Source organism: Megalops cyprinoides, chromosome 22 (assembly GCF_013368585.1).
Source record: "Megalops cyprinoides isolate fMegCyp1 chromosome 22, fMegCyp1.pri, whole genome shotgun sequence".
NCBI lineage: Eukaryota > Metazoa > Chordata > Actinopteri > Elopiformes > Megalopidae > Megalops > Megalops cyprinoides.
Genome location: NC_050604.1, coordinates 3,079,053 through 3,105,538, shown reverse-complemented (window position 1 = coordinate 3,105,538; position 26,486 = coordinate 3,079,053). Strand labels below are relative to the sequence as shown.

Sequence of the window (26,486 nt, the reverse complement as noted above, 5' to 3'; positions counted from 1 at the left end):
CATAGGCCACCGCCCTGCTGCATGTCACCGCCTCATGCAAAATACCACAGCTGCAGCCTTGCTGACCTATAATGGCAAAGGAAATGGAGGCAGATGACACGTCTAGAGGGAGTGGCCCGGCCACTGTGTTCACACTGCGTAGAGTGGACATCACGTCAGGGTTCAGAAACAGAGTGAAACTATTCTAACTTGCAGCGCTACGAGTCTCCTCTGCTGCAGTATGCTGGGAATGGGGAGGAAGGGAAATTTCCTTAATATGAAACTTAAATGTCTCCTCTCAGCCTGTGATGAATGAGGCTACAGTGCACTAAACCACCAGCTTGCCAACTTTATTCAAATGCTCCACAGACAGCCTTCAGTAAAATTCTGTGATACTTTAAGAACCCCTTACTGGGAGCACATTACTTAAACAAGTACCCTATTTACAGCAAGAACATATCTCCACAGAACCAGGTCAAAGTTTGGGTTAGGTTAAAGTATTAATGAGGTATCATGAGCCTGTGATCACAAAACATTTAAAAATCTGTGTCAAGGTGTTCTTATATGGTGAGAAGACAACACATGGTCGAAAAAGTACTGTCATGAAGACAGAGCAATCCAGAATGCACTGCAATTAAGTTCCCTAAAAGGGATGATTTCCATTTATCTGAAACTGCTGCAGGGAAATTTACAGGTCAGGAGGGTGCAATAGTTATCTGGATACTTCAGTTGCCTTGCAACACCCACCAAACGTGACTATTAAGCAACTCAACCGGGGGGTGGCTGCAGTCCAACCCTTGCCATTAATCTCTGGTCAGCAGGTCATGCTAAGGGCAGCTGCATCCTGCACTCTGAACTCTGTCTGCTGCCAGGCAACCTAGAGCACAGCCACACTCAGGACTCTGTTCATCTCTTGTCAAAAGTATGGAAAATGGTCATTCTCATGTGCAACATAATCATATTTGGTTTCATTTGAAAGCTAATTTCACACACACAAGTGGACAGAGAGGAATGCACTTATCTCTGCATTCCTCACGTGCTAGCACCCCTTCAAACCCCTCTGATTATCGCAAGACTTGCAGTATTTATAATTGCTGAATCGTGACTACATTGTTGTTTCAGAGCTTATCATGTTTGGTCACAGCACCAAAGTCCAGATACCACATTCTATGTTCAGGTATATAGGGGGGAAACTGGTAAAGCTCAGGGAGACTCGTTAGCACGACCTCCTGTGCACTTTTGCGTATAGCCCATGCATTATTCTTTGCCTCTCCGTTGTACTGTTTTTTCCATCACACTGCCTACTTGTCATTATTGTGGATAACAATACATTGTAACAATAAATTCATTTATCATAACTCAATGCTCATTGTCCATCTTACTTGCTGCAGCTGATCACTGTACAGTAAGATAACTGCTAATTACACGCTTATAGAATCATTATGCTATTGATACACTCCGTAGTCCCTCGTCTATACAACTAGTGCCATTTTCAGTCAAGCTCAAGCCACAGGTATGTATGCATCTCTATGAGAGACTGCAACCCGTATGGAGCAACAATACACGAGACCAGAGGTTACAGTCCCTCGGTTGCATATATAAGCATTCTGACTTAACAATTAGCAGAGAGGCATTTGAGTAATCTGATTACTAAATTAAAATACGTTAACAATTACAAAATTGGAGTCAGATGTATTGTTCCCGAACTGCCAAAGGTAAGACGGCACACCATCCTTCACCACTCGAGCACTTCCGTTGTTGGTGTGGTCGAGTGAGAACTCTACAGGCAGCTCTACAGTTGGTGACCCCGACGAGATTGTAGTCACCTACAGCTCGGTCCAGCTCGGGAATGTTGTTTGCGACTCTGTGGACCTGGTCTCTGCTGAGGTAAGCCCTTTCGTGTCTTTCCTAGAAGACATCCCAGGGACAGAAAAGCACGCTACACATATAATCACATAGTGTAGAACGGGTCGCCATACCCAGGATAGTTTGAGGACCGTAAAAACTCAAAACAAGAGTTTACATCTCCCTCAAGGGACGCAACATGGGAGACCAGGAACAAGACAGTTTGAGTGTACTGCAGGGCCTGTTAATGGACTCTTAACAGTGGGGACTCAGCGTCAAACAAACCCTCGTATGGATACGTAGTAAGGGACTCGACCTTACCTCTAACAGCAATGACATCCTTCAGTGGTACAATACCATAGGTTGTAAGAAGGAACATAAAAAGAAGTATAGCAAGCTACCCCCGGCTGTAGCCTATCTTCTCCGGTGCAACGACCTGCGTACCATAGAAGAGAACGAAACAACTCTAAATAGTATGCAGGAGATAGCAAAAATCTGCTCTGATGAGATGCAGAAGTTACGTCTCCAAATAGATGTGTTCGCATTTGAGAAGAAGAGTTGGTTAAAACAAACGACTGAGTTTAACCAGCAGATCAGTGATCTGCAGGAAAAGCTCCAAAGGACCTAAACATACATAACGCAACTAGAAGAGTGTTGTGGTAGCGTAGGTCTCCCGGCAGCCGCTATACGCTAGACCTTTAAATCTGGATCCCAAAGTGATAGCGACGATGAGGTCCTGCATGCTTTGACTAATAGGCCGTGTTCCAGCACCAGCAGGCATGGGAGCTAGACACTATCATCATGATAGTAGCGAGGATGAGGGGAAGCTCAGTCAACCAACAGCCAGGGATCACGGCATTGAGTTTTGCCCGGTACTGCCACCTCCAATTCGGGATCGTAGCCGTGTCTGAACTCTAAGAACTTCTAAGTCAGCTAAAATCGCTGTGCTTAAAACCATGACATCAGATGGGACAAAACACGCCTCAATTACTGACTAACACACCAATTTTCTCCTGCCAATTTTTAGAACTGCTTTTTGTTAAAAGGTGAGGGAAAGCTTTTGTTTGGGGCTCTACACTATACTGCCACTTGCAATCGAGTCTCTTTTTTTGTATTTTCTGGTTCAGAATTACTTAAAGCACAAGAAGTAAAATTAAGTCAGGCAGATAACAAAGCAAAGAAAATCTTAGCCAGGGCAGTTGTAAAAATACAAACCCACCCAATCCAAACTCTCCGAGCACACTTATTCTTCACTGAACAATGGTGTTGTTTAAGGATTTCAGAAAACAGATTGACCTCTCTTCTTACAAATGTGCACATCGCATCAAAAAACAAGAGGGAATAAAATGAATTGCCTGACAAGTGAATCAATCTACAGACGAAAAATGAAAAATGAAGAGGCCCTTCCATATTAGGGGCACAGCCTAAGGGGCTAATTAAGTAAACGTGACAGGTGGAGGAGACAACAGATGTTCCCCTGGAGTACACCAAGGAGCCGGAATAAAGGTTTGTCCACAGTTAACTGAAACAAGTAGAGCCAGGATGGATGTCTGTTAGCCGTGAACTGAACCAAGCAGATCCACGTATGTACCCCACTGAAATGCTGACACTGATACATGTCACTGAGAAGAGGCTATCCAAGTCTGGAGACTTCCAGACTTGACCTTCATATGACACCTATGGTGTATCCACAGTCTGGTGCGGTAAGGAGAAGGCTTGTGAACCAGAGGTTACCACTTCAATTCCATGGTGGGCCGCTGCTGTCTAAAAAGCCTATCTGTGCACTGTCCTCCATTAAGCATGGCTCCTGTAGCACTGACAGTTCCGCAGACTCATATAGCTTCAGGGCGGCTCTGCCATTTCACCCACAGTCAGAGTGGAAAGCTTGGGTGAGGGCCGGGCCCAGCTGCCAGGGGACCCTGTACACAATATGAAATGTGAAGACTCTACCTCAGCATCTCTACCACGGCATCTGCAACTAATATGTAGTACAGACTGAATTTTCAACCGCAGTGGATTCTGGGTACCATTCCCTTCACCAGGAAATGAAGATCCACCAGGGCTCCTCATGCAGGCAGCCCCTGAGAAACTGTGGTTGCCCAGTAGAATCTGGCTAACAATGCCACACGTCTGACAGGTCACAATGTGAGCAGGTAAGAAGAGCAAGAAAACACAATGAGAGCCTTCAGTAGCCTGAGGGCTACCCTGAGGCATTGTGTTACTGCATGCATGAAATGCTGGATATTCTCATACCTCTAAACTGTAGAGCTAGACCCATTCTGGAAGCTGGCTGTGTTGATGGGCTGTCCCTCTCAAGCCTTGCCTTTCCTATGGGGAACTCTGTGCAGCTTTAGAGGTGATTCACATGACTTGAGGAACCTGAGCCAAGCTTACCTCCCTCATTATGGGGAAGAGAGAAGGCATTCACACACTCTGCTAGGGTGAGCTTCACAGACGAAGCACAAGTGTCTTAGCCTGCCGCGACCAGAGAGCAAAAGGGCCAGACTGCAGTGCAGAGCTATTGATTCTGCTCAGCTCTGCTTGCTGTGGGCGTATTCATCAGGTCAGGTAGTCAAGCAATACACAGCACAGCTCACCAGATATTGAAGTCACCTTTCTGTACGAGCCCAAGCAAAACCAGTGCAGCGCAGGCCAGGTACCACCAAACGAGGCTAATGAGAGCGAGGTATTATACCTAAAATCCCTCTTGCTCACACACAGGCTCAAGGTCTGGTATGCATGGACAGGCACATAATTTGTTAACATATACGGCACTGAGTGCATTTCCTCTTGTGCACGTATCTTCCTTGCATCTGCTGCACTGCTATTTGTTGAAGCTACAGGACCACTGACTGCTAATTATATGGTACTGAGTGGAAGTGATGAGGATATGCTTCACAAACGAAGGAACTGGGCTAACACACAGTGATGGAAGCGCAAGCAGAGGATGCATAAGAGGTGGATCTCAGCTGAGAGAGCATTAACCAGCTTTAGAAATGCCATCAGGTTACACTGCTAAATAGACACATCCTTTTAAACGGAACATATCACTGATAGTCTCAGCATAATGTAAGGGCCCTCAGAAGACTATGAAGTTATGCGTGTCACAATAGGTATTTGGTGAATAATAGTGTAAGTTCCAAGAGTTCTTCTTATTCAAGACAACAGCCTTTCAACAATCTCATTCCTGACCTATTGTATAAAAACTGATGTGCTTTTAAATCTGTTAACAATCTGATCAACATGTGATTTACATGGCCTATGGGAAACCACAGGGGCCCATAAAAGTCTAGTGATATGAACAGAACGGTTCTTATTTGGTTAGTTTTTTAAACCTGGGGGAGAAAAACAGCCAGTCATGGAATGTCTTTGGCTGGTTAATGAATGAAAGTAACTGAGGGGGTCATTTGAACTGGGGCCAGAATTACTGTATCACTCTGTTAATGAAATGAACAGATGTATGGTCTAAATATCTATTTGTATATATCCTCAGTTCAGTTGTGACTACCCAAATCTGAGCTGTCATAAGATGTCAGCTGGAAACAGCTTTTTGTGAGTTTGTGAGTTTGTCAGTGTGAGAGTGCTACAGGGGGGCTGCAGATCTGATAAGTGGTCCACACGATAATTAGCTAGTATGAGAGTGGGTGTGTGGGTAAGAGCTGTTTGGGGTCCAAGCAAATACTAAGGAAAGCAAAGCACGTTCTCTTTTTTTGTTTTTTAATATTTAATGTTTAACAGTTTCAGTTGTGCATTCCCCATAAACTCCTTTGCCTCACTGATTTTAAATGTATGCTAATTTTAATGTAAGCTGATATAGCTGTTACAATTCTTTGCACTTCTTCAACACAAGATTAGGATTTCCTTATGATCTCTTTAAGCACTATCTATCAATTGAAGGCTTATGTTGCCACTTACTTCTAGCTTGCTGTTTGATTACATATGTCTTCCATACAGCAGATATGATACCATATAACAGGTGCAGGAACACAAGAGTATATCTTACCATGACAACCTTGTTGAAGGAAGTTACAATAAATAATACACTACATCTGCTCTGCAGACACTCTTAACCAGACCTACTCATATAGCTTTTTCTAATTTTTCATGTTATACCTTTATAGGTGGATGTTTGCTGAGGAAACAGCCCTGCTCCTTATTTCTACACCACACTGCTTCAGTAACAGTAGGAGGCCTTGTCTTACAATGCCTGTTTTTAACCAGTAGCCTTTCAGGTTTCCCCTGTAATTTCTTTGGTCTGAATGACTGTAAATGTTTCACATGGAGAGGGCATTTCACACTGGCAGCAGGGAGTCTCTCCTCCACCCTCAATCCTTTGCCCATGCAAGCAAACACAGGAAATGATGCGTTAAAGCCGGCACCCCCATGCACAGGGTCTGTGTGGCTGTGTATGGGATGCTGTGCCGGATACAGTCCGGCAGTGGACACAGGGGTTGCTGGGAGATTTCACAAGTTAACAGCACAGTAACACAACAAGTTTTCCCTGCAACTGCCAGTAATCATTCACTGATTCAGACATGGCTCAAAAAACAATGGTTTGGTGGGTTTGTTATTCTCTCAATAGTATCCACCATGTGCACGTATTACATTAGAGTGAGTAGTGGGAGAAGAGTACAATGGGAAAAAGAGACTGGAGCCAGCAGCTCTCTGAGTGACACTGGGGTCCCCGAGGGCTAGGACCATGTGCAAGGCTTTCCTCCACGTGGAGCTGAACCCCCAGATAATGGTGTCAGAAGAACTGCCACCATTTGTCAGAGCATGAGTGGTGGGCACTCATAGGAACTCCTGGCTTCTGTTTAATCCGTTTCCCCCTTGCTGCCGGATTAGCAGGTCAGAACTGCTCAAACCTTCAGCACATTCAGGTTTTTATGATTAATGAGGGATATGGAAAACCCCAGGGTGAACCTGTTAGACCAGCAGAACATAGGCGCCCCTGAGCGCAGGGCTGGGGAAAGACCGGCACTGGAAGTGTTATGCCTTGAAGGCCATTTGCACAACATCTGATGCGATCCCTTAATTGCTAACTAAAACCTTGTCAGAGAGAACAGGACTGATGTAACAAAAAGTGTTATAAGAGCAAACAAGCAGAAGAGATAAGCTGGTGTTGGCTCTCACCCAGTTCACAATACGCTGACATGAAAAAGTAGTAGACAAAAATTTCTGTGTACTAGCACATGTAGAAGACAGAAATCAATTGATATGTGGTACAAGAAGCTGAAGCTAATACAGGCCTGAGGCTAAAAGATCAACGTCTGGATAGTTTATGATTACGATGTCACAAATACAATGATAATGTCATTTAGCAATATTTTAGTGCCACAATCAAAAGTGCTTGAGAAGTCCCACCTTGATATTTATGAGATACAAATCACAGCCCAGATAATTTACACGTACACAAACCCAGTGATAAGAGAGTGAATGCTACATGACTAATGTCTTCATACATGTAACACTTAGAGTGCTCAGCCTCTCTGATGAGCCTTGAAAACCCAGGCAGAAACACATTCCATGGTGTATCTCACCCACCATCAACAGTCACTGCTAATCAGCTGCAGAGCAAAGACTTTGCCCTTTAACCCTTGACCTACATCACGTGACTCCCTGCCAGCATCAGTGATGAACAGCATGAAACAGGTGAATGGAAACAGCTCATGTTACTGTAAATGTGTGACCAAAAAAATCATAGAACACCAGGACAGATAATGCAAAAGTATGCAAAAGTAACGAGGTAAAAAAAGAATAAAAAGCTCATATTGCGTATCAGCTGTCAGCTATTACATGTTGCAGCCGCTCCTAGGCACAGTGCAGAACATGGCATGAAGATAGGAAATATACAGTTATAAAAGGTTCACAAATAGAGACTGATTATCCAGTATATTATTCAGTAAACTACTCATCCATGTTACTTTCTTCTTTATTTTCTCTCTGGGTCTTGTGTATCAGCTCTCTCCACCAAAGCCAAACAGCAGTGCACAATACTCCATTCTCTTCAGCAGGCCACTAAAATCAAGAAGACCTAGCCCAAAAGCCATAGCAACAGCCTTGTAGCTTTGGAGACAGATTTTGATTGGTTTACTATCCCTTCATTTTCTGTTTTTTGATTTTTCATAAACAGCAGTTCCTCATTACATCACCCGTGGGGACAAAGAAATCAACACAAAAACACAGCAGAAATGAGCAGTATTTTGTCCAAGCATTGTTGTGTTCTCAACAAAGCAGCCTTGCTCACAGTCAGAGGAGCTCATATTCTTGATTCTTCTCTGTGTCAAGAAGTGTCCTCGATTTTGGGCCACACCACTAAGGTATTTCAACAGGAAAAGTCACTTTGTTGAAATGAAACTTGAATTAATCTTGAAGACTGTGAAAATGGGGAAAGTCGTTTTCAACTGCATGGCAGTTTTTTCCATTAAATGATTCGGCAGTTGCAGCTGAATGAGCTGGGGTGAGGTACACTTCATCTCCCTAAAGGGTCCTGCAGTACAAATAGAAAAAGTCTCCCTCCCTGTACAGTGTAACTCTAGGCTGTAGCTCTGCTGTGCCAACCTCACGTCACATTCAGCAACAGTAAGTGCAACTGTTTAAAATCAATTTGCAGGCTTTTACACGATCAAAAATGCCAAAATATTCAAAAGAAGGATATAGCCTGACAGCGTCATCTGCATTTTAAAGAAGTCTCAAGACAATGCAAAATAAGCACACAGACACACACACAATTTTCGAAAGCAAGGCGATGTGATTGTAGCTCTGTTATTTAGTATGAAGACAAATCTCATTGGCATGCATACAATATTTAACTGGGATTCATTTCATTTTATTTCAAAAACAAAGGCTTACAAAGGTACTGCTAAAGAAGAACTTCCTTGTCCTTGAACAACCGTGTGAAACATCAGCCAATGGCACAGGCCACTCTGATCTCAGACTATAGACAGCACTTGGCTGCACCCAATCGATGGACTTTTAGGTGGCAAAGCTGCACACAGCATTGTTCAACAAGAGGCCAATCAATGCCGTTGGGAAGGGCCAGAGGTGGCTGCTCTCTGGATTTAAGAGGTGGAGCTTTTCCCCTCCAGAATAAGACCATTTCATCAGTTAATTCCTGGCCATGATCAATATGCACACGTTGTGACACATCTAGATGCCTTAAATGGTTTCAGGTGTGCAATTAAAACAACGTTTCATCCTCAGGTCACTATGTCACAGAGAATCCTGTATACAAAGGATATGTTGTGAGTGGCATCACATAAATAAAACCAACTAGTATTCCAAGCACCTGCAAGTAGATTCATACTTATCACTTGTATATCTGCAGGTAGTTTCAAATCCATCACTTGTGTATCTGCAGGTAGTTTCAAACCCATCACTTGTGTATCTGCAGGTAGTTTCACACCCATCACTTGTGTATCTGCAGGTAGTTTCAAACCCATCACTTGTGTATCTGGAGGTAGGTTCAAACCAATCACTTGTGTATCTGCAGGTAGGTTCAGACCCATCACCTGTGTATCTGGAGGTCAGTCCAACTTCCTTTGGCTCAAGCCAAAGTCACATTCCTCACAAAGAAGACAGTACTGTGACTGACGTACTGACATAATGCATTGTGAACGTCTTGTACAAAATGTTACTGTAGCTCAGTGATAGTGAGGAGCAGGCATCTGCAGACACTTCTGTCTGCACAGAAAGGGAATCTATCACTACACTGCATACGCCTCTGAGGCTACAGCTAATATAATACAAACAAGAGGAAAGCAGAACTGTGCTACTGGGCCCCAGTCAATATCACCCTCTGCTAAATAACATCTGCTCTAACAGTACAACCTCTCGACGCAGACAAACTCCACTCCCTCAGACGCTGCACACTAACTAACTCCACCAGCAGCAAAACCGCTGGGCGCAGACAAACTCCACTCCCTCAGATACTGCATGCTAATCTGTCAACAGTCTGAAACATTGCAGAACTGACTTGTGTGCAAGACAGGGGGGAGGTGTTAGTGTTCTGAAATACCTCAGATGACTCAGAAGTGAGAAAACATAGAAAATTATGTCTGTGCAATTAAAAGCAGACCTTTTCGTATGTAAGCTATGTAACAGTATTCATGACCATCTTGGGAAGTAGTTGAGTGTGTGTGTGTGTTGCGCACTGTGGGTACTGCGGTGCGTACATGTACTGCTACCTGAATGCACACTTTGGTATTTTTGCCCCTTACACAGATCAGAGGTCATAGTATTGGTGAGATAAAGCTGATTGGGTACAGGCAATAAGGGAGGGGCTGACTCTGTGCACTGCTGCAGTGCTCCCAGATCAATAACACAACAGTACATTTCCTGGGGGAGAGTTCTGGAGCACACAGGGCTGTGGGACAATCCATCACAGCTGGCTAGCACACTTCCTGCGAGGGGGTCTCAGCAACTCAAATAACCCATACCTCCGAGAAACGCCCTGACCTTCAACAAAAATGTTCAATCCATGTTCCATCCTAACACCTGGCTTCCAGCATCAAACCTAACACCTCCTTGTTCCTCTCTGCTAACTGCATCACCTGAAGGAGTTCTGAAGCATGTTCTCTACTCCTTGTGCCCATTTGGTTATGCATAATGATTTATTGAAGCTACTAGTGCTAACTGTCAAAATCGAATACTGCCAATATAAGCGCACAGTACCAACCTGTTAAATTATGTAACTGGGGCATTTAACTGTCTCAGAGTCTTAAGCATGACGAGGAGAACTCTCTGCAAGTCAGATGGATGCCAGAGTTCCAGGGACAGAAGGGTAATACACAGATAAGCAGATTTAAAGAGCTGTGCGATGCTTATCAGCATCACCAGCCGTGCCTGAAAGGAGAGCCTCAAGCAATTCGTCCTGCCACCAACCAGAATGTTCCTTAGAGCTAAGAACATGTGTGTGGGAAGGAGCTGTTACAGGAGAGGCCCACACAGAAACTGACACTATGCTCTATATGTTTAACTTCACATCCAGGAGGTAGGCACGGGTCTAAAGCATGATTAACTCTCAAGTTGAGGTTGCAGAAGATATATCTGCAGATGATCTTACACAAAAAAGTCTTTTACACAAGAGTTGTTGAGCTTTTCATCTGTGGTATGCCTACCCTAAGACAGAGACAGATCATATATGCTTCAATTGTCTTTGATCAGAGCTTTCCATATAACCTTGTCCCTACAATGAGTTGTGGTCAGGGCTGTAATGGAGGCTATACGCACGTAAACGACATTTATGCACCTCCTACATTTCTGAAATAGCATTTACGCACCTCTAAATAGCGTTTACTCACCTCTAAATACACAACTTTAAAATTCGTTACAGTTAGTTTCCTATTGTGTTACCAGCACAAGCAGTAGTATTCAAAATTGCACTGCATTATCAGTATTTACGGTATCTGTGACCAATAACATCACTTGCAGCAGCTGGGGTCACGACATAGCCGTAGAATGGGGCTTGCTGGCCAGCTAGTTATCCATCTAAGGTTGACTAGCATTACGTGTCTGGATTCCTGCCATTGACAAATTGATATATGGCGATTTCGTAAACGTGAAAAAAGCAAGCCTCCTCCTTGATGCTGATGTAAACTGCTGCTACTCCTACAGTTTTTATACTATATAGACATATGTTACATCAAAATGTTCAGCTTCTTCTACTGTCACTCACATTTAAATATCTAAGCGATGTGATTTTATAGCCTTTAAGCTTCAGCAATTTGTTTGAGAGTCATGCTCTCCATACACATACATTGCGGAATGTTCAGAATTCCATTCTAGATGCAGTTTGTAATTTCACATTGTATACTACTGGTTGCTCTGGGTTGTTTTCAAGTTATTATGGGATGTCCTTTGACTGCTTCATAGTTTCTTACTCTCTTTATGGCGATTAATATACTTCACAGATGTTATATTTTTCTCTCTTTCATACTTTCACACTCTCTTTATGGTGATTCGTGCACTTCAAAGATATTATATTTTTCTTGTTTTCATACTGTCTTTTATAGTTTCATACTGTCTTTGTGGTGATTAATACACTTTATAAACTTTATAGTTATTGCTTTCAGGCTTTTCATAGTTTCATACTCTCTTTGTGGTGATTGCTACACTTCATAGACTAACTATATATATTTCTTTCATAGCCTTTCATTGTTTCATACTTTCTTTGTGGTGATTAATACACTTCATAGACTTCAACTATGTTTATTCCTTCCATAGTCTTGTTTAACAACGAATTCCAGCTTCACCTTTTGTGTAGAAACCACACAGTAAGGCCCCAGGGAACACCCAGTGATGCCCAACAACACCCTAGGAACCACCTAATGGTAGCCTATAACAACCTGTATTGTTATACAAGAGCTGCATTACTCGGGACACAAGCATTGGGCGATAACCTCCATGTAGCAGCTAGCCCACTTCACATTTTCTCCACGAAATGTACATTCTACAAATAAATAAACAAATATTCTGAAAACCTTTTTTTTTAACCAGTATGTCGTGGTCCACCTTACCTTGATCACAGAATTCATCATTTACCCACCACTTTTTTACCACTACACCCCTGGTTGTGGTAGCATGGCTTTAACTAAGCTACAGTAGCATGAACTACAGAAAGCTCTGGTTCTCACTGAGCTTTGGTAGTATCATAAAAATAATAGTGTAGGCTGTAGGCAGAGGAATGACTACTACAAGGAACTACTGTGTTCTGACCTGTGGGTGATCTGATGAGGAGGGACTGTGTTCTGACCTGTGGGTGATCTGATGAGGAGGGACTCTTAACGTCTAAAGGCAGACTCTGTGGCATTAAGCCTGCATTTGCTCTGCGCTCCTCTCCCCAGTGCTATTTTACAGTGAGATTATCTGCTCTTTGGCAAATTCAGAACTCTTTCAAAACTGAGGCTTTTGGCAAGTTGGAATTCTTACAATAGAAACTGAAGAAATTAAAACTGTAGTCCATGCACCGTGCTGCAGACTGAACACCAGCCATCTTAGAGAAGCGAGGTGCTGCGTGAGGTGTTGGAGCAGCGGCTGGTCCTGTAGTCACTCACACTGCACGCGCCAATAGGCAGCATTCACACCCATCCTGCCTGAAAGCCTGGATGTTTTCCTGCAACTGCAGCTGCAGGCCTCGGAAGCATTAACCACTAATAGCTTAACCCATGTCTGTTTTTCATCTTTGAGCCGTTTATCGTTAAACTTATTTACACGCAAATGCACAAGAAAAAGGAAAGAAACTGGCACTGTGAAAGTAAAGGGCACATCAGGAGCCTCTGCGAAATCTGGAGTGAGTTTTTGATCAAAATTTAATACATCTTTGACTGGATTTACAACATTTTCAAGCCTAACAAATAGGAACATTTCATTTAAGACTTTTGACATTTTAATACTTTTTAAGTATCCCTGGCAAGCCTAAAAATATATCTTTCACAAGAGCGTGGGAATTGCCTCTGGAGCCAATGTGCCAACTCGTAATCGGTTCACCCTTCATACTGGGTGTAAGCATTTCACATGTGTTGTAAAGCACATCAGCAGATATGCTGTGACAGGTTGTCTCAGTTTAGCCCTGAGTAACAACCATGCAGGCACGACAACCTCCACACGACTCACATGAAATGTCAGAGTATGTGGCTGCAAAGTGAGTCAAAGTGTTTTGGCAACATCCCACCTGCGTTTCTGAGGGGCCACGGAGCTGACGGTACCTCCAGATGGGGGTGTGGCATCATGAGAAGGACTCACCTGAAGAAGGTGACGAAGAACTGCACCAGGTCCATGAAGTTGCTGTGCTGGGAGAAGGCGATCTGGGGAGACAGGAAGGAGGACACTGTTAGAGACTCAGATCAGTGGCACTATTCACCCACTCTGATGCTCGCCATCGCAGGAGCGTGACACCAAAAGTACCAAGTGACCACCTGATTTTTGGGATCAGCCAGGTCAGTGACATACAGCAGCTTCACAAACACGGCTTTGTCATCTCATTTAATAAAAAGCAGCAAGATGGAAAAAAATAAAACAGCAACACAACCACTGCGCCATGTTTTGTTATGTTTTTCGCAGGGTGTGCTTTGTCTGAGCCTTACATTTATTCATTTGGCACATGCTTTTATTCAAAGCGACTTACAAGTGAGGCAGAGTACAACACAAGCAAAAAACCATAATGATGCCAATGATGGAACCCAGGATAGCAGGAAAGCACCTACTGTTGGGTGACAGGGGTTTAGTGGGATAGAAGAGCTTGAAGGGAGAACAGGAATGGGAGGAGAGACTCTGATCATCTCCACAAAAAAAGAGATGGATGAGTTCCCACAGGTAGGCAAGAACGACTGAAATCACTAAACAGAGCAGGGTTTCCACTCACCTCCTCAGCTCATTTCACTCATACAGGAATAACGACGCAATTCAGAGAACACGCAATTCATTAAAGCATACCCTTAATGAGTTCACTTACCTACATCAGCAATCAGTAACTACACACCTCATTTAAAAAGTATTCACCAACGCTTCATCTTCGCATGTGCATTTACCACAGAGATGCTGGCATTGTTAACGTCACTAACTCTGTCTATGGCTGTGTGGAGTCCCACATGCCAATTATTAGTGAAACTCTGGAACTGGGTCTGACCTCTGCCTCTGAACTGAGAGACCTCTGATGTCTGGAGGACCTTAACATCCTGCCTGGGACATGAGTACCTACTGCTGTGCATCTACTGCTGTCTATCTGCCCATCCACCCTAATGGGCAGTGAGTCCAATCAAAGAGCCTAATGAGCCCAGACATGCTGAGACAGCCACACCGCTGCTCACGCTGCCTAATTTAAAAGGGAAGATAAACAGAGAGGGAGAGGAAAAGGGATGGCAGCTGGTGGTGGCCCGTACCTATGAAGGTGAGTGCATGTAGCGGTGTTGGGCCCCAATGAAATGGTGTATCAGCTGTGGACAATGTAATCGTGGCTGTCTTATGGTGTTGGGATTCCATGAGGGGGCTGTCAAAGGTGGACAGCACTGGTGCTGGTACGAAGCTGCCCCCTGCTGGCCAAATACACATGCTGCAGCACACTCTGCAGTAATCCCTCGTGTAAACTGGTCCAGCCTCATCCTCGGCCACTCCGATTACATCCCTGCCCCTGGTTATTATTCCCTACAACGCCAAGCTTGTTATACAAGAGCAAAAGCAAAATGCTGATAAGCTGAACATCAGATGCGTGTGGGCAATGAATGAGGAACAATATTAAACAGGTATACCTAAGACTAGACTGTGACATGAACATTCCAATGACAGGAGGAGGCGGTCAGGTGCTTGTCCAACCAATCAAATGAAGAAGGTGGGCTGTGTGGCAAATGCTATTTATTGGTACAAAATACCACTTTAGGCACATATAAATATATATAGATGTATTAATATGTAGATGTGTGTGTGTACACATATACCTCTCATACACGCATCTATATAAAACAATGTATTTTATACATAATATATCCTATAATGTGTAAGCTAGCGCTACAATAATATCACTAATCACTACTAAAGTATCACCGATGCACTACTAAAGTACCTTCATTTTCAATGTAGTTTAATCACAACTGCGATAGATATCAATCGCAGCCTGACTGGAAATAGGCCCCTTCACTGAATTTCAGCCAAGTAGTGGCATCCTCTTATTATCAGAAATATCTAGTGCCTGCTTCAAAAAGAGCCAATAATCACTACAGAATAACTTCCACTCAGAAAGGTATATTCAGTATGATAATGATGCAGACAAGGACCGTACATGCATATACACTAATGGAAAGGAAAGGCTGGCATGTTCCAATAACCTTAATCATAAGAAATTTTACAATCAGACCACCATAAGAAACTAAGTGCACTTGAGCAGTTCATGAGATAGCTTACTTTATTAATTAAAGCAATAACTTCCCTAACTTGGAATGAAAGGTTTCAACTTCAGGATCCAAGAAAGAGTGTGAAAGTGAAATTACAGTATAAAACTAGAAAAGAAAGTTTGGGGACTTTTAAGTTGGCTTGAAATCCCCTAGCATAGTAGTAGCTAGTAGTAAGTAACTTTGGTTATATTGCTAGAGTGCAACTTCAATGTGAGACCATCTCATGCAGACATGCACATGCTTTTCCATGGATAGGTCTACAAGTTAACTCATTTTGAGCCTGCCAGCTTGGTAGCTAGCTAACTAGCATGCTAGACAGTTAGCCAACTCATAGGCTACCTATATCATCACATTATTAATTAGCTGAAAAAAAAAAAAAAAAGATTTAGCTAGTGACTTAGCCAGCTAGCTACTCACTCGCTAGCCACTGCTAGTTTAAACAGTCTGTGGCCACTGTAGTATGCCTACTGTGAATTCAACTGCACATGACAGAACGATCAGATTCTGAACATTCTATTCATGATAGTCAAAGGGAAAATGTAAAATCAGAAGTGTCCAAAAGAATATTTTAGATATTGATACAAAATGCACAAGCAACGCAATACCATACTATCTGAAGGTATTAGCCAAGTTTCGCAAGTGTATCCTCAAAGGTGTAGGAGTACACAAAATCAGATGGAATAAGAAGTAGTAACAAAGAGAACAGTGCATTGGCTTTTTCAAGCACACTACTACATGCTGTTTGGAGTACATTTGGTTACCTTTCTCTTGACTGCTTCACCCACACCCACACAGTGTAGTAACCAGTGCGGAACTTCAAAAGTACTAGTCTCTACAGATCGGGGGAGGTCTTATTGATGAATGGTCTTGCCAATATACCAAGTGCCCATGTTTAGCACTTTTTTAACAAATGGATACTCAGGCTATGCTTCCCTTTATGCTTTTATAATGTAACTTCAATGTTCAGTGAAATTGATATACAGTAGGTAATTCTGTTAAGCCTCCTGCTACCATTTCAAAGGGTGAAATAAAGTACCACTGGAGTATGTCTTTAGTGAGTCTCTGCCACTCCGATGTTCCGCAGCTAGTTGTTGCTGAGGCTCTATCTGCTCTGAGGCACATCACATTCACTCAGAACCTCTCTCAGCGTCATATCTGCACACTGTCAATACATGTCATGACCACACAATCTGAATGCGTCATTCTCTATTTCTGATGATACTCTGTGATTTTGGGGTCTTCTCTGTGGTCCCATGACACCCCTTGCTCTTCTATCACTAGGTTCTCATCCAGGACACATGTAAAAAGACCACCATGCCCTCTTCAATGTGCCAAGAATCAAAAGCTCTGCAGTTGGGCCCTAAAACAAGATGGAACGCATGGACACATGACAGCACCCCTGGTAGAGCCTGTGCCTCCTACAGCCTGCAGTCAGAGCAGGGAAGATGAGCCTGTCTCCATTAAATTAGATGTATTGTGCTTGTGCTATGTTTACCATCCATCAGCTCTGGCACTGTGTCTAAACAGGAATAATGAGGGAACTCAGCCAGACCCATATTGAAAACTCAACAAATGAGAGAAAGTAGGCTTTTGCAAAAAAGCAGTAAGAAATTCATATATTTCCCTGTACTACTGCAATGGACAGCAGCATTTATTCAGCTGATAATCATACAGGCTATCTCATTAGTGGCATCACCTCTGCAATCTCCACAACTCTGCGACTTTAAGTGGTGCAGTCGCCTCATCTGTTGCACAACATCTGTGGAAAGTTACCCTGACATTTCAGAACCGTGCTTCCAGAGCAGTCAGCCAGCTTCACATAAAGTAACTAGGTTTCTAACACAGGTTGGACTCCATCAACCACACATGGTCTATATCAATCAAGATCAACCACAAATGAGAGTCCAGATCAATCACACCTAGGTTAGCCATACTATGTAGCCAGTGTCATCCACACAATTTAGTTTAGATCCACCATACCATCGCAGCCTCTCTCTCTCTCTCCCCCTCTCTCCCCCTCCCCCCCCCCCCCCCCTCCCCAAAATCAGCACTTAAATATCCTAAAAACAAATATTCAAGACAGCCTGTCCACCCATTGTGTAGCACCTTCAAGCAAGCAATTTCCTTTAATGTGTTTTGCGCCCTCTCCTCTCATGACTGCAAGACAAACAAATCAGTGAAGACACAGTGCCCCTCAGAGAAGCTTGCAGTATGTCTAATCCATTGCCAGAGGGCAGGGGTGCTCCTCCACCAAAAACCCAAAACAACCCTTTGAACACACATGCACTTATTCCCAATATGATGTTCTTCCCAGGGCCACAGGCTGCTGGGTGACTGCATATGACCACCATGCAATTCATTACTATATTACATACTGTAGGTAGCCATAGGTTATACTGCATATGACCATCATGTAGTTTATTTTTTACTGCTGTTATTAATCCTAGAAACAGTTACGCTATCTGAGAAGCTGTTGTTGATTTGAGGATGCAACCCAGTGACATATGAATTTTTCAAATACAGATTCACACATTTCTAATCAATGTAATTACCACACAAACATCACTCCAAGCAGAGGTGAAATGGTTGAAGAGTTAATTTGACTCACTGCAGTCCACTGTATTGAGCTGTGAGCCTGCACATTACGTCAGCACTTTAAAAGCTTGTAATGGACCACTGGCATGCTGAGCCTGCCATCAGATTTACACACCAGGGTGACCCACACTGTTTATAAAATGACAGTTTAATAATCATGGTTCAATGAGAATGCCATTGTTGATCCTGTCAATATCAGTGTGTTTTATTCTCTGTCCACACTAGAGAGAGACCAGCCTCTTGCAGTCTTAATGACCACTAGAACAGGGATGGTCACAAAGGAGTTTGGGAAAACAGATTAGTTAAACGTGATGGCACAGGTGTGTGCCACTTTTCACATGCAGCACATACACACACACATACATGCACACACAAATAGTCCTTGGAGGGTAGGAAGCATGTGTATCCACCCTTATTCTTAGCCAGCTCTAATATGTGGAGCATATTGCTTGCACTCTTACACGCAGGTCTGGATCGCCACAGCACTTCCCGAGGTAACACTGCCTCAGGTACCATCCACTGGTCTCACGGGGTATCCACACAAATGAGAGGAGATCGTGTTCAGAGAAAAAAGTGCTACATCGCACCAAAACGCAGCTTCACGAGTTCCCAGTCCAGTTTGAATGATTCAACCAGGCACAGCTTCTAAAAGAATCACACACTCGTAACCCCAGCTTTGAGACATCACAGTGGTTTTACAAGTTTTCCAATGCTGCCCTGCCCATCAGCCAGGCTGCTGCTTTCATTGCATTTTCACAGAGTTCCCCACAACACACATCACATGCAGCCAACCACATGGCGACCATGAAAATCAGACCCTCCACCTCTTTCCAAACAGGCCAACTCTGCGTGACAGATTTCACCAGTATTTTAAGTAAGGATCCTTGAGCTTTATTCATGGCTATTTATTAATATTATTTACTATGGTTTTACAGCTCATAGTAGGACTAAGAAGTACCAGGTACTTAAAGCCCAAACAGAGACAGACATCTGTCCATCCAACAGCAGGAGACAAGCTCATTACCACTGACACGCTTCTGGTCACCTCTGATTGTAATCACCAATTAGATGCTACGCTTACCTCTTCATGAAAATTCATGAGTAAAGCAATGTAGCACGTCTTTGTCAAAATATCTTACAGAACTTCAGCAGAAAAATATACACAAGCAATACACATTACCTTGCCTTGTTATAGCAAATGAACTGTCTTTAATGCAATGTCTGTAACTGAGACCCACTGTCCTCCAGAGCCAGTGTGTGGCTGAGCTGTCTCTGCTCTGACACTGATAACAGGTGGTATCAGTCACTGAAATCTAAGGCAGCACAGGAGTAACGCTCAGTAATATTGACCAGAGTCGCGCCTTCCAAAGATCACAAATAAACTGAGAGGGTCCAGCATGAGGCTCTACTGCCCTTTGCTCCGGTAAACGCATCTGCCAGTAAACATGTGAAAAGGACCAGTAACACACACACACGCACTCACATCCATACACACTCACACACGCAAACATACATGCATGCACACACACGCGCATCCATACACACACACACACACATATCCATATACAGACTCATACACACGCACGCATTTTCGGCAATCTGTAAAAGTGTCGCAGTGATACAGTCTCCTCCTTGCCTTGCATGCTGTGTGCTGAAAGCCATGAGTGGCCTTGCAGCAAAGACTCTGGAGTAAGGCCAGTATGAGTAAGAAAGCCCAGCCTGAGTAAGCCCGGTGCAAGAGCAGTGGCAGCAAAGAGCTCGGAGCGACTTTGAGAGGAACTTACACCCAGGGCAGCGCAGAAGCAGAACACACACAGCAGGATAGTGGAGGTGAAGACGGCCACGGCGTTCATGGTCAGCACGCCACCGGCAGGTGACTGTCACACACAGACCATGACCAATCAAACAAGCACAACACACACCAGACAACACAGCCTCCAGACTGAGCTCTGGAAGGGCCAGAGAGAGAAAGGGAGGGAGGGAGGCAGAGAGGGAGGGGAGGACAGGAAATCAGGCGGGGGAGAGGGGGGACTGGAGCACAATAACAAAACGAGGAAGAGAAAAAAGCCGAACTGACACTTTTTTCACTCTCTCACTCCTTCACCCCAAAGCTTTCATCACTGAAGGATGAGGAAATAGCAACTCTCCCTCTCTCCCTCCCCTTCTCTCTCTTTTTATCCCTCTTTCTTTCTCCTTTTCTCCCTCCTGCCCTCTCCCTTTCCCTCTCTACTCTCTCTTTTTCTCCTTCTCTCTCCCCTCCTCCCTCTCTCTCCCACTCCTTCCCAAAGTAAGCAGAGGCATTAAAGGAGCCAGCCTCACACAATGCAGAGAGCCCTCCACACATGCCCAAAGCATGGCATTAGGATTTCGCTGGGGGTGCTTTGAATGTGGCTAGTGCTGTACCGTAATACAAACAAAGACACGTAAACACCCCCTGCAATGTATCACAAGTAGCCTAAGGGATCCTGCACTTTCTGTGTGACTTCTTGTAGATCTGTGCCAAGATTTGACCAGGCTCCACACTGGCAATTCCCATTAAGACACTCAAAGATTGGACCGGGGGTCCGACAACCCTGGTGACACCCACCCACCCATGAAAGACCTTAAAGGCATGCAGAGAAAACACATTTTAAGATGTACATGAGTGAATGCATGTGATCGCTGGAGAACATCACCCTCATGAACATCAGCAGTGAAGATCAGAATCACGTCACGCTTCACGCTCCCCCGTTCCGCTGACAATTTCGCTAACATCTCAGTGCTGCAGCAGCAACCCACAGAACAGGACCTGCCCTAAACAGGCAAGGGTAACAGAAATGCCCTCTGAGCAGCGCCTGCATCTGCGGGAGAGCTAAGAGAGCACAGTCCATGTCATGTGAAAATAAAAAGAAATAAAGGCGATTAACACAGAGAGGGCAGCCCATCCTGGCAGTGGGAACCTGACATGTGGGGGCTGAGAAAAACAGTAAAACCAGATTCAGCACATTCTGATTACCCAGGGTGGGGCAGATTAATCTGCTTTCAGTTAACTCTGCATCAGGTGTCAGCCACCAGCCAGCAGCTGGAGTCTGCATTAATCCCACACATGGCCAGTTTAGACAAGGAGGCAGCACCTGACAACTACTTATTTTTAATGTCACAAACCCTTCTAAACAAACCCAATTTATCATTTAACTTCTTATGGCTGAGATAGATTTCTGCAGTGTGCCCTGTGATATTTAAGTAAAAGGAGACCAGAGGAAAGGCAGTATAAGCAAATTATTCAAAATTTATCAAGATAAAACAACCATCTACAGCGACAGCTGCCATGGATCTATCTTAACTGTCCCTTTACAAAGTAAATCCAGGAGACAGACTTATATTTTCTCATGCTATCTTTACTGTGTTATGATCCTGTGTAAAAAGCATCAGTTTGTGAAATAGCTGATAATGTTTGATGCATTTAAGCAGACATTACTCCTACTAGCTCGCTGATGGTGTCCACTGTCACAGCCTGCAAACTGCAAAATTGTTTTACATTATGCACAGACATTACACACACACACACTTCTAAGTCTTAATGACAATATTCAGAGGAAAGTCTCTCCTCTTTAAGAGAGAGCCTGTTTTCAGAGCTTGGCCTCAGTCCATGAAACGGGAAACGGCTGATATTATTGTTAGAGCTGTTTACACAGAATCTGGCACTGTTCGGAACAGAGTGTGTTTTCCTCTGTAAAGAGCTGGGCCAGGACCCATACCGCTAACAGCCAGATGCCGCTTGCCCCGCTCAGGCTAAACACCACCAGCAGCCACTTCCAGAGAAAGGTGAGCATCACACACCTGCCACCCACAGCTGATGGCCAGCACTTCACCGTCCCTTTCACAGAAAGAGAGCACCTTTAAGATGGCTGCTGGAATTGAATCACCTGCAGCCACATACAAGACCTGAGGCAACTGCTACCTGCATGCAATGAGAGAAACAAGCCATTCCACCCAGATGAAAAAAGGGCACTGAAAACACTGAAAAACAAATCTTGCGGTTATGAGGAAAAAAACAAGAAAAGGTTGTCTGGATGTAACTCCACGCGGGGGACTCTGGTGGAAGATGTGACACGTACGTGCCCACAGTAAGTGGGTCATGGGTCACGGCAGAGACCCCGAGCAGAAGCACATCCACAGGCAGGGATGCACAACAGCGCGTCCTCAGTGATCCACACTGCTCAGAGGCAGAAAAGCCTGAAAGAACCTGACAGCAGCGCTAGCTGTTGAGAGGCAGGCCACCAGCAGCACTGGAGAGCTCTTCCACATTCGCCATGTGTTCCCACTTAACATTCCTACTTGCTTATCCTGTTTTTCGCCTGCCACCTATGTTTACTGGATTTCAATGAGCAATGACTTTACTGGAGGCTAGCTCCAGCATCGTCGCACGCCAAACTCTGATACCCCCCACCACCACCACCACTAACTCCACCACAGTTGGTGCTCTTCCCTCTAAAACTTCCCGCCCCCTCAGCAGTAGAGCTGGGATCAAGCCCGAAAGTTACCTTGTTGAAGTCGCTGCTTACACCTGGAATGGGGTATGCCGAAATTAAAGGGCGGCTGGATGAGAAGGGCAGGGGTGCGTGCTGCGCGATGCTTTCCCTCCCGCTGCCTGCGGGGCTTGGAGCCGCTGGGTCTGAGAGCGTGTGGACGGGCGGGAGAGCGGTGAACGCTGCCAAATCACTTCCAGAGGGCCAGCCAGGGAACAGGCTGCCCTCTCTGTGAGAGCTGGGCCCCACAGCCAGAACACACACACATACGCACGCACACACACGGCACATAAATAACATTAATGCAGCCACACAGACACAGCTGCCCTTATGCCACACGCAGTGGCTCGGGGTGGGGGCTGCTGGCCATTACAGGGGCTGTTGGCACAGGCTCACAGTGGAGGAGAGTGGAGTAAAGCCATGCAGAGGAGACTGTCTTTACCCTTCACCCTCTTCTCACTCTCACTTTCCCTTTCACTCTCACACCCGATACATCTCGCTCTGCTGCTTGCCCTCACTCTCCCTCTCCTTCACTCTCATTTTCCCTCACCCTCCTCTCACTCTCACTTTACCTTTCACTCTCACACTCCCTCTCTCACTCCCGCTACACCTTGCTCTGCTGCTTGCTCTCTCTCCCTCTCCTTCACTCTCATTTTCCCTCACTCTACCTCTCACTCTCACTCTACCTCTTGTTCTCTCTCACTCTCTTTCCCTCTCCCTCTACCTCTTTCTCTCTCTCTCTCTCTCTCTCTCTCTCTCTCTCTCTCCTTTTCCCTCTACCTCTCACTCTCTCCCTCTACCTCTCACTCTAGCTCTCAAAGCTTCTCCTCTCCCCAGTTAAGGGACCAGCCCGTGAGCTCTGCCAAACGTCCCGCGCTCCATCCCCTTTTGAGAGAAAGCTGCTCTGTGTTCCTTCAGTGCAGTGTGCGTTGGACCACGTCTGGGGCCTTGGAAAGGATGTGAGCCAGCTCCCCCCTGTACACCAACCTGGGCGCCTCCAAGGGTTTGAGCTTGTCTTGGCAGCCAAGGAGGGAATGCACCCCGGTGGCATTTCAGATAAACACAGGCCGCAAGACACGCCAATCCAGGAAGCAGTCCAATCCGAATCACAACCTCCTGGTCCTGATGTTTCTCCCTCCTACCCTTTGCCAGTGCATGTGCGTGTGTGTGTATGTATGTACATATGTATGCATTTCTGTCTCATTATTTTAATGGCTTATGCATTCTGTGAGAAATTACATTTATACATCACAGCCTATACAAAGCGTATGAGCTTTGAGTAGATGGCAAACAGATAGTCCATAAACTCAATTACCTTCTTATATTACAGCTTACAGCATCAATAACACACATACAATCTGTTTATTAATGGTATAGTCAAAAGCATAAGTCAAATGTAGTAACATACCTATTAATTCATTTGATGTTCAAGCAAAACAGCATAAACAGGTTGTAAACTAAAGTGACAGCTATTTTAGTTGATTTGAATAAACTTATTCTCAGAGAGTAAATTAGGTGCTTGATTGTACTGTTAAATTTGTTAATGTAAAAAGCAAGTGTCTTGCTTTTGGTAATGCTAAAATTTGAAGTATTTTTAATATTCCTTCAGAAATGCAAAGTACATATTATAGCCAATAATAACACTAAATATAGAACCACTAAATAGCAGAGAGCAACTAGAAGAGGGGGTGTCAAAAGGAGTCTGGTGAATAACCAGTTATTTCTGACCAAGACACTTCATCTGCAGCGCCAATATCAGGTTCAGCTAGAAGAGGCCAACAATCCCAATTCAATCTCTGAGGAGAATTCTATGGTAGCAACTAGGTGAAGAAAATAAACCAGCTGCTGCATTCCAGGATACACACACCTACACACAGACATACCTACACACACACACAAAGATGCTGTTAGCATGCTATTCTGCTTCTTGTTCAATCACACTTGCCAGTGAAAAAGCCAGCAATATTACGTTCTCAGCATTACTGATAAAAGCTGAAGCCAGCCGGCGTTTGATGACGTGAACAAAATGTGGAATGTCTTAGAAATGCTCAGATCTTAGAATCTTGGAACATAAGCAATGTGACTGGATTAAAAGTTAATGACCAGATGGGAGAAAATGGGATGTTCCCTGACAACACTTGGATTTCTAGAGTGCTGGAAGGCCATGGATCCAGGCTTTTTCAAACATCCACAAAGATCCCTGCCCCTGTGGTAACTGCCCTGCACCCTGTAGCATCCTGGGAATTTACTGTGATTTCGGACAGGTTTTAGCTCCACACTAAAAAAGGCAATGGGGGGGGGGGGGGGTCTCCATGGCATGCAGCTGTCCTCCGCTACCTCTTGAACAGGGTGGGATGGACGCTGAGAACACCAAATGAAAGCTTCCAGTAGGGCTGGGTGGTATATCGACTATTTAAGGTATATCAATATATTTTCAAATGAGACATAGGATGAGACAATACCATTTATATTGATATAGTTTGGTGCTGCGTTACATAATCCGTTTCTTCCGTAAAGCCGTGGCAGTGTTTGCATCTCTCCTCTCTCACACTGTCCGCGCAACCCCGCCCCCAATCTCCCTCTGTGTCTGCACGCAAACCCAGCCCCACTCGCTCACAAGTTTTCTCATTGGTCCTCATGCAAACAAGGAGGGATATGGTTGGAAAGACAGGCCCTCTGAGTGGCCCTCAAGTAGACAGACACATATTCCAGCATGTGCAGTTTTGTGTTTGAAATCACTATCCACTTCCTAGTGGGTATACCACTTCTGCCATAACACCAAATAAAGCCCCATTCACCAACAGGATCTGTAAAAGGACACAAATCCTATTTTAAAAGATGTTGACTCAATGATAACAATCATTTACAATGATGGTAATTCTCGATTTTGTTTATAAATATGATGATGATGATGATGATGATGATGATGATCATGATGACTGTAATGATGACAGTGACAGTAATAGTGCTACACTACATAAGAATAAAAATGTAAAAATGAACATGACGTGTGTGTGTGTGTGAGAGAGAGAGAGAGAGAGAGAGAGAGAGTATCCCTGTCTGCCCAACAGTTCTCTACCAAACTCCCCTCCGCTGTTAAACCTCCCTTTGAGCTTGGGGCTCCCTGGGTGTTGCTGGGGTAGGAGCTCTTTCAGGCTGCTGCCCATAGACCTGCCTTCTGCCACAACTGCCAGAAAATACCCCTCAACCTCATGTAGGACAAACAAACAAAAGATCCATGAAAAACTCAGACTGCTCCGAGCTGTATCTCTCCAGGCTCAGTTTTCAGGCTGGCACTCAAGAGTCACCCACACTTCAGGCTGGCATTCAGAGTTACTGACACTTCAGACTGGCAGTCAGATTCACCCACACTTCAGGCTGGCCTCTCGGCACGACCCTTAACAGGCAGGAACTCAGAAACGTCTTTGCTGCTGTCACTCGTTTATTTACTGATGCGTTACACCCTTAGAGAGCAAAGCAAAGGTTAAAACAGGTTATTACACAAGCCACAAAACAATTTGTATTACAAATTAGTATTACAAATAGTATACATGCATATCAGCAGCATTAACCAGCCCCACCTGGGGTCTTAAGTTCCATTTCAGGGGTCCCAGACATAATTTAAACTGAGCCACAAAGGGTCAGGACCTACACTCCTCATTTGTCACAGGCAAAT

The 26,486-nt window shown here is 44.4% G+C and overlaps 1 protein-coding gene across 2 annotated transcripts in view; it reads right to left on the bottom strand.

The window, feature by feature from the left end:
- atrn (attractin) overlaps positions 1-26,486 on the bottom strand; it is a 165,328-nt gene that overhangs the window by 35,042 nt on the left and 103,800 nt on the right. For both annotated transcript variants that reach the window (XM_036516519.1, XM_036516520.1), the window contains exon 25: positions 13,567-13,628. In XM_036516519.1, coding sequence (XP_036372412.1) covers positions 13,567-13,628 — 62 coding nt within the window. The remainder of the gene's footprint in view (positions 1-13,566; positions 13,629-26,486) is intronic.